At 33.4% G+C, this 13749-nt stretch overlaps 1 protein-coding gene across 1 annotated transcript; it reads right to left on the bottom strand.

Annotated features, from left to right (window-relative positions):
• Positions 1 to 5361: 5361 nt before the first annotated feature.
• Positions 5362 to 13516, bottom strand: LOC118032175 (DNA polymerase alpha-associated DNA helicase A). The gene is made up of 7 exons (XM_035036786.2): positions 12616 to 13516; positions 11991 to 12299; positions 11586 to 11869; positions 9142 to 10170; positions 8420 to 8588; positions 7876 to 8033; positions 5362 to 5843 (listed from the first exon to the last, which is right to left on the bottom strand). The coding sequence occupies exons 1-7, from the start codon at positions 13367 to 13369 to the stop codon at positions 5601 to 5603; spliced, it is 2946 nt and encodes a 981-aa protein (XP_034892677.1). The 5' UTR covers positions 13370 to 13516; the 3' UTR covers positions 5362 to 5600.
• Positions 13517 to 13749: the final 233 nt, after the last annotated feature.

Raw genomic sequence — 13749 nt, 5'->3', positions numbered from 1 at the left:
CTCGGTAAACGTTTTTCTTGTAATGAGCCTATGTCTATAGCAAAGCAATGGTGACTCTCCAGCAAACTTTTCTTTATTTTTCTCTTTAAGTATAATATTGGTGGCTTAATATTTTAAAAGTGCTTCATCCAATATGCATCAAATTTTTTTATTTCATATAGTCTTTACACTTTTTTAAAAATGTTAAAAAAATATCTAACCCCTGGCAAAGCGTAGTTCAGAAACTAGTGATCTTTAAATGGGTTTTTTTTTTTAATAATAAAATTCTTAGATAAATTTAAAAATGTGTGGTGATTTGTTTTTCATAGGATACTCATAATGTATTATTAATTAGATTCACATTATGCCAGTTATCAATCACGTGTTAATTTTCATAAGAGTTTAGTACAAAATAAGAGTGAAAATTATTTTTAATTTTATAAAAGAAAACATTCTATCATGTTTTTCAAAGACAAGGAAAATAAATTTTCTAAGCTATTTTTTAAGAAAAATCCCATTTGATTATACTTATCATATTAACTTCTTATATAAAGACTACTAAAAAGCATGTTTTATTCCTTTTGTCTTTATGCTAGGTGAAGAAAAATAGTCTTTGTTATAAATAAATTTTCTTGTATCATACATTTATTATAAAATTTGTGTACATTCAAATAAACTAAGAATTAAAATCATGCTTCAGATAATGGTTTGATGATCATTATGGCAATGAAGTGCCTTGAATTTTTCTTTTCTTTTTCAAAATAATCATATTTAGGATAAATATTACTACAATCAGATTAAAATATTAAAGTGTTTAATCTTGTTAACAAAATTAATATAAACATGAAAGTCCTGGTAAGGAGGATGAAAAATAAAAATTATTGTTTTTCTTTCAACAGCCTCACACCCTACAATGTACACATCAAGTTTCCAATTAAAACCACCAGCATAATTAAACTACAAAAACACATTATCTAGAAAAATAAATGCAATTCAACAAAGAGAGATTGGAGACTTGGATTTTTTTTTTCTTATACAACATCTCCTTTTCATAGGTAAAATATCATAAGTATACTCTTAAAATTAAAGGTTAGAACTTGGGAATTATGATGTAAATTATACTTTCACGATATATTCTCTCAAAAGAGATTTGAATCATAATTTCTAATAAAGTGAGTATGCAAGTTGTTTAAGCACACATATTTATGATCACTTAATTCAACTTTCATGTTGACCCCATTAATATTGAATTCAAACTAATTTGCTCGGACTATAAATTTAACATGTGAGATTTACTTTTGGGCTATGATGCATTTATCATGAGACCTATTTATTTTCTTAATCAAACTTGATTTTTTTATAAAAAAAAAATTCTAGGCTAGATACATAATTCGTGGTGCTAAATTAATTTTTTTAAAAAAATATATATACAAAAAGAATTTCCAAATGATATAGTGCTTTTAAAGGAACAAAAAAAATTTAGAACTTGGTCATTTATTCAATAATCTTGACTAATTTAGTACTATGATTAAACAAAAAGCCAATAATAATAACAATAAAAAAGTAAATCAACACTAATAAAAAATAATAATCACTTGCCAATATTATAAAAAAAATACCGTCTATAGTACATTAATATCAGTAAATTATGTCTTGATGCATGCAACCTTATCTCTTTCAACTTGTAAATTATGTGTTGAAGCAGGCTTATTTCTTTTAAGTTTTGTTTTAATAAATAAGCAAGTGCTAGTCGGCTTACTTTCTACTCCACATCATCTCTTTATCTGTCTACCGCATCTTTTTTTAAACAACTAAGAATATTTGATCAAAATTAATAAATAGAGTTCAATTCATGCTTGTAATGCATTGCTTTTTCTTTAGAAGCTTTCTTGGTTGCTCTATTTGCATAGTTGATAGCATGGTTTCTCCTTTCTTAAACTATAAATACTTCACTATACATATTCTTTAATTAGGAGTATTCACAAGAAATGGTAATTTACATATGGATTGGATTTTAGCCGGTTGTTATATGGAAACAATATGACATGAGAATTTGTATGATTGTGTAAAATTGGTAGTAACAAGGATGTGTTCATAATGTTAGTAAAGGGTTAATTATATGATTCTACTTTTTTATTATTATTATTCTTTTAAGAATTAAACAAGTTTATAAATTATAACATTTTACACGGTCATTCTGTTGAATAAAAAATAAGTCAATATAAAATATTAAATTATTTATAGGATTGTTATTATATTTTATTTAATGACTAAAAAAACTCTTGCAATATTAATATTTTAACTTTGTTATTAAACATATAATTACCACTTTATTATCAAACTAATATCATAATTTTGTAGGAATTTAAAAGGAGCTAAAACTTTGATAGCAGAATTCCATCGAATACTTCATGTGTGATATAAATTAACCTTGTAGTTGAATTTGTTTTTGTATTCCATTGTCTCATTCAATAACGCTAAACATATTCTCTTGTGAACCTAAAGCCACTGTTAATTTGTCTGGACAATCTTTCTGCATCTTAACCACAGGAATAGTGATAACTATGGAGATAACAGCAAGAACTATTTGCACGGGAAGCATCCATATATCATAGAGATGTCAAGTGATGAAGTCTCAAAAAATCCAAGTAGATTAAGAATTGGATTTTCAGGTTGATTAGTTTTCGTAATCTCATCTATTCTTCTTAGCTAAGTTGTTATTTAAAATATACTTTGTGTTTGGTAGGTCAAGACAGCTTATTACTAGTACTTGCAAAAAAATTATTTTTAGTGAAGATAGGGAATCTCTAATGCTTGCTGATATTTTAAAAAAATAATGTCAACAGTATATTAGTATCAGTAAATTATATCTTGATGCAGGCTTATCTCTTTCCGATTATAGTTGTATTTACATTATGCAAATATATAAATAATCATATGTACTTAGAAATTATAATCAATCTTCAAGATAAATAAAAAAAAAATAGATAAAATAAATTGGATAACCAAGATTAAATATTTGCATTTATATTTAACTTCTACTTCTTACTACAAAAATGAATTTTTCACTGTAGTGTTTAATTATCATTCACAATTTGTTTTTCATTTATCAGTAATATATATTTTAATTCATCATATTAAAGTCAAATATTATATTTTCATTCATCATTTAATAAATTTTATAATATAAATAATGGCATCCATAATACTAGTACCTTCTTTTTTTAAAATTTAAAAATTAACTTTAAATCCTACTCGTTGTGTAATGCGAATACATTGACTAATTGTTTTTTAAAAAAAAAACTAAGAGGCATCATTAAAAAACTGGGGCAATTCAATGTTTTTTATAGGATTCTTTTGTCATTTTTATATTGATCATGTACAAATAAATCTTTCAATATTTTATATACACAATGAAATGATTTAAATACAATTAAATGGAAAAAAAAAAAAAAAAAACTAAGGTCCAGGGGTGTTTTAGAACTACATTACCTTTAAAAACAAAAAAATCTTAAATTGAAGTTTAGTGGTTTTTTTTTTTTATTTTCATTATAGCATTTTGTTTACAATTAATGTGAATAAGAGGCAATTTAGTATTTTAAGAAATATAAATATAAATTTTTTTTTAAAAAAAACTAAAAGTAGCTAGCATATGCAACGCTTGTGCTAGTGAGTGGGAAACACTCGCGTTCTTTATGCAACGCGTGTGACATCATCTAGTAACCAATGTCGTCTTCCACGACAACGTTGAAAACATCAAGTTGTCCTCTACCTAATGGTCAAACACATGTTCACGATAGAGTAATGATTGAGCTCTAGTGGATTTGTTTTTCTTTCTTCAATTTTCTCTCTCTCCTCACCTTGGATTTCATTCTAGCCCTTTCACAAATTAAATGTCTCTTATCAATTTATATTTATATCAACTTTTATTCTTATTTTTTTATTGTTATTTGTTTTGCTTTTAATGCTTTTTAAAATTGAGTTTTTTTTTTCAATTTCATCCCTCGCATTTTATTTCATTTAATTTTAGTATCTGATTTGGTCTAATTATGTTGAATGCTATTTTTTATTTTTTATCCTTTTCTTGTTTTTTTTTTATTTCTTCCCTTAAGTTTTTGTTTCATTTAATTGTTATATCAAATTTGATCATCATTCTTTTATTTGGCTTTCTTAATCTTTTTTAGTTTTATTTTTAAATTTTGTACATCAACATTTTGTTTCATTTAACTTTTGTATCCAATTTGGTCCACATTCTTTAAATTGCTCTTTGTTTTATTTTTTAATTTTTGATGATTATGAATTTTTCTTGATGATTTTTTCATGTTTTACTTTTACGGAGTAATCTTGGTTTTATAACCCGGGTTTCGAAGATTAAATTGATTTAACTTTGATCTTATTTTAGGTTTTTTTTAAAAAAAAAATTTCAATTTCATCATTTAACATTATGTTATTAAGCCTTAAGCTTTGTGATATTTCATTTTTTTTTTATGTGGTGTTATCATAATCTCATATCTTGGGTTGTGGGGTTAGTCGAGTGAACCTGACTTGACTTGGGTTTTTTTTTTTCATGTTCTTTTAAATTTTTTTTCTAGTTTCTCCTCTCATTATTTAATTTGATTAAGAGTTAAACTCCATTGTTTTAATTAATTTTTATGAATGGAGATATTTTAATCTCATAATCAGCTACAAATTTAGCATGTTGACTCGAGTTAGGTTATTGTGTTTTTTTTAATTGATTTTTTTAGTTCATCTTTTAATATTTGATTTACTGGTAATTTAGATTTGAATTTTTTATCTCTTTTTAAGGTTATCTTATTATCATTTAATTTTTTCTTTGTTATCAAATAAGATTATTGAAACTTATTAAAAATATTTAGAGGGTATCTTTTATAATATTTGTAAATATTTTTCTAATTAGTTAGACTTTTTTTAATCATATTATTAAATTAACTAAAATTATAAAAATATTATCATTATCTATGCATTTTTTTTACATTACGATAAATTTAACCCAACTCTCACGGCAAAGCATGGATCACCTATTTATTTACATCAAGAACTAAACAAAAAGATAAGAAGACGAAGGAGAGTTGAAAATGCTTGTACAAAGTTTTTTATATAAGAGTAAAATATCAAGAATAACTATAAATAAATATGAAGATATTTTACCGTTCAATTAAAGTGGATGTAAATCATAAAAACGAAACCACCCCAATAAGCAGAATTCAGCACGTAAACCCCGAAGATATGCATATTCAAATGCCAATGAACGTTAAACAAATGAAAGATAATAAAAAATATTACTAAACACAATGAAACACCATTCAAAGCGTCCAATCCCACTATGCGTGAATTTTGCTTTGATATTTTACGCAGTTCACATTGTATAAAAATTATGGACATTTTATATATTGTTAATGTATATACAGATCTAACAAATGATTGATGATGCAAGTATAATCAATATCTTGTATTGAGAAAATCAAAAGCTTGCTGTACAGTTTTAATGGATGCAAAAGCAGATGCTGGAAAGAAAGCAGGCATCTCCATTATCACTGTCCTCCCATCCCTTTCACCATCTGGGAAAACGTAGATAAGTTATAGTACCTCCTTTCCCAACGTTAGCTAATCGATGGCAACATTGGGTTCATGTCAAATCCAGATCCCCCAAAACTACCAGGCTCGGCATGCTTAACCCTGCCAAAATAGCGGATGTGACGCAATAGCCTGGCTAGGAAGGTGTTATGACATATTGTTGAGCTATCACAGACAACTGCTACGTGTTTGCGCGCCCTTGTAATGGCAACATTCGTTCGCCTGCTATCCCCCAGGAATCCAACAGCTCCTAAGGTGTTTGAGCGGACCTAATAAACAGGGAAAGGTTAAATATAGTTTGCTATTTGAAATATGAGAAAATGATTTGCAATAATGGTATAGAGACTATTACTTACTGCCATTGATTATTAGAGGTCAACAGGTGGAAATGATCTATTTTTCTTCTGACAAGTATTTGAATGTGAAATGCAGGGTTATTCAGACCTACTCGGTTCAGAAAAAAAATGGCCTCCACAGATGCCAGGCCAGCTTAAAGTAGCTGGGATTTGAAGGGTCATCTCACCCTCCAATGAGTTCCTATTCTACAATGCAATACAATGTATCTCATATGATACCAAGTCATGATCTGTGCAAGTAGCCATGTTGAGAGGAGAGAACTGAGCAGTAAAAGGCCCCTGGATATATTCAGTTTTGATCGTATAATCATAGTGACATTCAAGAGAAAATTGCACCAACTTATGTCAATGATAAGATATGGCATCCCTACATGGAATAATCTAATAAATCATGCTTTTTAACATAGAAAGCCATTCCTACATGCAAGGACAGTTCTGGCTATTGAAGCAACATGATCAAACATTAATAACAACACAAGATTATAGTTCATGAGGATTTCTTCCCTTTCTCTAAAGCTAATTCTCTCCTTTGTTCTATTATGATATCAGAGCCTACTACATAACTGCACTTATGGCTACTTCAATAAATCAATCTCCTTTACAAACCTCTTTTACATCACAACCCCTGACATACTCTACCTTGATGGTGCCACCTCTTGCAACGCTAATATTGTGGGCTCTAGACCAACAACACACAACAGCTGCAACCTTTAGCATGTGCACCACTATCTCTCTCTAAAACTTGCAAACAAAAACTATATTTTTTTTGGAAAGCACATGTTTAGCTCTTTTTATAGGTCAGGGCTTATTTTAATTCCTAAAAGGTAGCCAATCCTGTCCTGCTGAAACCATTATCACCGACAACACTTGTACCATGTGGGTGCAACATGACCAACTACTCATTAGCACACTAATTGCCTCCCTATTCGCTGAGTTATTGTCTCTAATCATTGATTATACTATATCCCATGCTTTTTGGACAGCTCTAGCATCGACACTAGCCTCTCCCTTCGCAACACGCATTATGTCTATGCACTCAACCCTGATTGAGCTATGTTAGAAACCTGATTAAAGGCATCATTACCTTCTTACAACGTGAAAAGACACAATGGTGAACTCATAGATGTTGGTAAACCTTTTGACCTGTTAGACTTCAATCTTTACTTAAAGACCATGTAACAACTCTTATGATTTGGAAAGAATCGGTATCTTTTACTAAACCGCACTCTTAATTTCTAAGTCATGAATTTGTCAGCAAACAACAATTTTTAGAACCTCTCTATTCAACAAGACAGTGATACCAAGACCCTCCAACCATTCACTCACCTTGCTTTCTCCATTGTTCCCCAACCAGGCTATAGTCATTACTCTAGTAATAACTTCTCCAATGACCTTGGAGGGTTTGACTATCTTGGACAAGGTCATAGATAGCATGGTTGTGGTCCAATCCATAATTCCTCTCATAATTTTGAATCTTGACAGCATCATAATCAATCTACTTCGCATCACCGTCCATGGTGTCAACTATATGGCAGTTAGGATTGTTTACTTTTTGGACCAACAATAGAGGTAATAATCATTCTCGATAGTCTTGATAGATTTTGGTACTCCTTTATTTTTTTGTTCTGATTCTCCTCACTAGCACCCGAATACTGGAGCCACTCATCATGTCACTCCAGATATTACTATTCTCTCACATGTAGAGTAATATAGTGGTTCGGGTGACGAACTACTGGGTTGGTTTCTATACATTACAAAGTAAAAAATAATACATGACTGTTAAATCCATGTGCATGCCAATCTGACCATCATGATAAAGCCGGTAAAAAACTAAAATCATAAAGAAAGAAAAATCTGTAAAAATATTCTGCAGCGTTCCTAATTTTAATTTTAAGCAGAGGAAGGAATAGAGGTGTATTAGTCAATAGTATAAAAGTAACTATACCATTGATATAATTACTGCATCAGCCTCTCGGCCTTGAAAGCTATCAATAGTTGCAATCTCTACACCATCCGCCTCTGGAAGTTCATCTAGCCTCTCCCTCAAGAGCTGTACCTGAGCAACATATGGTGATTGCACCGCAATAGCTGTTGGTCTAACACCTGCACAGTTGAATTAATTTAGCTAAGGAATTCATGGTGCCACAAAGGTAGGTTCTGTGAAACTAGGAATGATAGTCTAGAGCCATTCCTTCATTTAGCACATATGAAACTATAAAAACTATTAAACAATACAGATGTTAAAAGAGGGAGGAGCAGTGAATTTACAAATCAAAGTAGTGTTTCTACAACATTACCATGTGATGCAGAAGACTAAACAGTGTTCTAAAATACATTTTGTATAGTACGTGCAATGTTTGGGAAATTACAAAAACGAATTTAAGTTCTATCTGTGACTTTAGCTCATCATTGAACACATTTCTGATAACAATAGGAATGCTAAAACACATTAGCAGTTAATTTATATGTACGAGTAATGAGCATTTTACCTGAAAAAATTAAAGAGGACACATGCTGCACAACAATATCTGCTTCACCTTCATTATAAAATGAGCCTGTTCCAGCTGGGTCTAAATGCTCCTCACAGCCCACTGACAAACTTCCATATGGCATTCTTGTATCAAGCAACAGCAATGGGCATTGTGTGATCCAAGTGGGCTGCAACAACACTTACAACAGTCAAGGAAATGCCTCACATCTAAAGTACAAATATTGCAAGGACAATTGCAACTTATCAGCTCCAAAAACTTCCAAAAAATCACATTGTGATCACAAAAACATTGATTTTCCATATGGTGATATTCAAGATTAATATGCCTTCAAGAAGTCGATGAACATGCTATGTTGTCCATATAGCAGACATTTGCTAGTGTAAATGCTTCTAGAAAATAATTCATGTCACACATCATGAAAAACGTAGTGCTTCTAACAAAGTGCAAAAAGAAAAGGGAATATAGGGAGGGAGAGAATGATAGGTTCCACAAATCTATTCAGCTTGAAGTATTTTTCTTTATTTGCCAGTTTGACTTGTTACTATCTCCTCTACAGTTAATCAAGAAAGATGGTGTGGAAACTTAACCATATGCCATGAAGATCTTCATTGTGTAACTAACTACAAAAGCAATGGTAAGTGGGAGGATGGCCTACAACCTTAATGAACCCAGGGAAAAATAGAGAAGAAAGTGTGGAAGAAGTATAAAAGATTTTTTACCTTAACAAATGGAGAATCTACAAGAAGATGTGAAGCGACAGTTGAAGACGACTTCAGTAATCCACTATACATCTCCTTTGAGGCCCAACTGGAAATTGCATCATTCATACGATATTGTGTTGTTAACTTGGTTGCAAGGACCCCTTCATGCAAAGTGGAAGCTCTTTCCAAGAGAGAGACTCCAAGGCCGCCCTCCAAGGCTTTTCTGGATAGGATCACTGGTGCAAGTTGGCATGGATCCCCAGCAAGAATACAACGTTTGCCCTGCAATATAGGAATCCAGCAAGAAGGTTCAATTGCCTGCCCTGCTTCATCCATAACAACCAGGTCAAAAGCATCCAGCCTTCGAATCAATGGATCCGCTGCTCCAGTGTTAGTGGCAAGCACTACCTGTGCACTCGAGAGCACCTCCCTCACAGTCTCTTTCTCCTTTTTCTTCAGTGTCTTTCCAAGCTGTTTCAAAAGCTGGCGTATACCAGCAGCTAAAGAATCATCCTTTAGACAATGACTCAGATCTTTTCTTAAATCAGACTTCTTTCTTTCAAACTCTGTTCGGAATGCTGCAAGCTTAGAATTCACTATATCACCCAGAGACTTTGATGCAACTGCTGAAGAAATACGTGCTGGATTACCAACCCGCACAATGTTCAACCCAATACTTGATAGCTTCTCAACCATATTGTCAACAGCTGCATTCGTAGGTGCTGTCACCAGCACCCTTTCACCTTTCCCAACAGCAAGTGCAATAAGTTCCTTAAGCAAGCCTGACTTCCCAGTACCAGGAGGCCCCTGGATTACCAAAAATGGTCGTTTCTTGTTCAACCCCAGGGTAATTGCTCTTCGCTGGGAATCATCAAAAGGTTTCCCCAAATGTTCATCAAAGTCTGCTTCATCCCAACTTGCCAAATCATTCTCCTCCAACCAAGCAACATCTTCCTTATCACCAAATAATGTAGCCACAACAGCAATCGAAGGATTTTTCTTGTGCAGACCCTTCTTCTGAAGCAGCATCAGGGCCTCACAATTGCGCTTCAAAATAAGAACAGTACAATCTATTAAATATAGATGAATGTAAACTGCTGATACAACTGAAAAGAGAATCTGAGAAGCATGGAACAGAGATTTTCCACCATATTTTAACATGCAGTAGAGATGAATCACCCAACTATGTTCAAATGGTAGTCAGCATGCAGAACTAAAACAAATTTTTTGCTGGCAAGTATTAAAGCAGGTGGCAGACTGATGCTTATAACAAATGGCACCAAGAGAAGGCACCTAATTGTAATGACAATCTACACCTCATGTAATGGAATGCTCATGGTTGTGATATATGATCTCTGCAGAGAACTAAATTGACGAAGAAATTTGTGGTTGAGTTTTTCCCTTGGTAAATTGAAGCCCTGAGGCAACATTTCTATTGCATTGATGCACCATGAAGTCATTCCCCTATGATTTATGGGACGTTCAACACATTATAAAGTAACTGACTAAATTGAAAACAAAAATAAGATAATGAAAAAAGAAGCATGAATACATGAATTGTTTGCTGTGCTCCGTTTGCTTTAAAATGTATTTTTAAGCTGTGAATCTCCCATTAAATTTTACTAACTTCTCACGTTTTGCTTATAACTTCACCCATTTTGCTTATACCAGTAGCAAAACGTGAGAAGTTTTCTCTCTATCATGATATTACTTAAATGGTGTTCATCTCATATTTGGTGTGGTGCTTGCCACAGGTAGAATTAAGTGAAAGGAAAATTGTATTAGTCCTGCTATTGCTATCATTCACAGCACCAAAGTTTGAGATGCTAAATGGATATAGGTTTTCAAGTTTTCTATAGAAAAGCTTCTTGAAATTCTTCAATGTTTCAGCAAATATAGCACAATGGTCTTTAAAAGAACAGAACTTTCAGCTGGTAATGGAGTTGGCAATTTGAAGAACAGTCAAAGGTACAAAAGGGATCAGAAACAAACCAAAAGGAATCAAATATCAAAGAAACCAATCCATTTGCTGAACATTGCTAAATGATCCAGCTCTTACAATCCAGAGAGGCTCAGAACCAAAGCTTCAGAACATCTATGAGTTCCCTATGTGAGTGAGACACAAATTACATAGAAAAAGTGACACCAAAAAAGAAGTTTAGCATAACAGGGAGCTTAAGAATCCTAATGGTAAAAAAATGACTTTAGCATTGTGTGTTAAGATACTCAATGTAGAATTGGATTGGAGAAATTTCCCTTAAAATCTTGATGTTATCAACACTTCCTTAGAAAGTTCTGAACAGCCTAATTTAAAGTTGCAGAGCAAGATAGCTCATAAACAGGAGTAGGCCTATACACTTCAACTTTAGAATGCAACAGATTGTGTTGGTCTATGAGAGTGATGTTTACCTCTGAAAGCATGCATGCAAAGGATAACTATATATGATGCATGTAACAAATACCTCATATGTGACAGCATCAGCCAATCCATGAATACGATCAATGCGCACACTCTTGCCAGAGAGCTTAGAGAAAGTAGGATCACCATGACGAGATTCTAAAGCCACACTGATGCTGCAGCCATCTTCCCCAAGGTTGTTCACAAATCCCTGTAAGCAAGAAGTTGCACCGGCACCCCTGCTATCACATATTCTCACACAAACCATTTCTCCTGGCGAAAGGTTTGTAGGAGGCAATCGATGATTTCCTTCAACTCGAAACAGTACCAAGTGCATTCCTCCTAATCCTGTATAAACAGCACAATTCCAATATTATTTAATTGGAATTTATTGTTTTTGTCAGCAAGTATGAGTTGCAGATATCAAAGCATGGACAATCACTCTTGATAAAGATAATTACTAAGTAACCTGTAGATGTGCTAACAGCATACAAGTTGCAGATGGTGTCACAGAGCTCTTGCTGACCCTGGCCATGGCTAACCAAGAATTCAATGGGTTTAGATGAATCAGAACTTTCATCAAGTGTAGGAACGGCATTCAGTTCTTCTTGCGTAAACTCCAATTCAGCATCCCTCTCTATACGAAGCAATTCAGACATTTGATTTGTGAACTCATTAATTCTGCCCTGTATAGCCTTAGCCTTCTCCAAGTTCATCCCTAAAACCCCTTGGAGAGGCTTTGATTGAGTAGCCTTCCTCGCAATTGCTCTATGCTGAGCTGCAAATGCACTATCTCAGTCCAAACTCTCATACATGTTCATTAGAAAAACACAGGTGCAATAAGCAACTATGCACAATTTGAATTGCTTTCAGTTTGTGTACAGCATTAAACAACTAGTTATTCTCCAAGTTTACAATTGAAATGGAAAGATCATTGTGGTGCAATAAGCAAGATTTTATCAACCCTGTAACCAATCACTTTACATATGGAATTTCATAGCACAAACAAAACTAAAAAACTCTATGACCCAAATTAACAGTCAATTCCTCCAAGATTCTAAGCTAACAAATAGACCAAGGTAAAGAAAGAAAACCTGAATTGGCAAGCTCCTTGAGCAACTTCCAAGACTCAGTCTCTTGCCAATCTTGAACCAACCCTTTACGCTTCAAGTCTTGAAGAACCTCCCTCAATTCTCTCTGGAAATGATCAAATAGCGTGGGATAATGAGTGCAAGCCTTCAAGCAAATAGCTTCGAGACCGAGAGGCATAGGAACAGCATTAAGGTAAGGCTGTGCTTGTATAACAAATGTCAAGCCAGGCCCCATCCTCTGTCTCAATTCCGTAAACTCCCCTTGCGCCTCGGCTGAAGCAAACTCTCTAGCCATTGCTCTCATTGCCTGACAAATCCATTTCACGACACTCTTTCCAAGATCTTTACGCCCCAGTGGGTCTCCGTTCTCCTTAAGCGTGCGCACACTCATTTTCTTTTCTTGCTTTTCCACCACAACTTGCTTAGCAGAAGCAGGCGCAGGAGCATCGATATTACTTGTACTGATACCACAAGAACCTGTTGTATATGGTTTAGTGATATCAATAAATGTGCTACTGCTGCTTCTTTTGCTTCTATTGAGCGATCTTCTCTTTTTTGTTGGGGTTTTGGGCTTCGTAGAACCATTACTGCTGCTGTTCCAAATGGTAAGCGATTGCTGGAATGTTGAAACAGAATGGAAAAGGGATTTATGAGCAAGGAATTGTGGAGAAGAAATGGCTACATAGCGAGGAAGCCAAGGTAGGCTCAAGCAATTCCCACTTGGTAGCTGCTTCAACAAAAAGCTGCTTGTTTCCATTTCTTTTTCAGTCTGGAAACCAGCCCGCCTCCCCACACTCCCTCTCTTTTTTTCCTTCCCCCTCTCTAATTTCTATAACAACATTGCATGTCTAGCCCTGAACATCACCCACAAGACTATGATATTTCTTTCTTACTAATTCTTTGAGGTGTTTTTATTTAAATAAATAATATTTTAAAATTTTTTAGCTATTAAAAAAAAATTATTTTAGCGAGAAAAAAGAAAAGTCGTTATCAGGAACTAGTAGGGCAGAGGAGATCTAGCAAGTGTGCTGTGATTGGCTGACATCTTGATTCTCCGTCGTCCGGTAGGCGTGGGTGTGTGGGACTGTGGGGTGGATTTGAGGTTAACGTGTTCTCTTACAGTTCTATCCTTTTCTT

The sequence above is a fragment of the Populus alba genome, chromosome 13 (assembly GCF_005239225.2).
Source record: "Populus alba chromosome 13, ASM523922v2, whole genome shotgun sequence".
Lineage (NCBI taxonomy): Eukaryota > Viridiplantae > Streptophyta > Magnoliopsida > Malpighiales > Salicaceae > Populus > Populus alba.
This window is presented reverse-complemented; position numbering and strand designations above follow the sequence as displayed.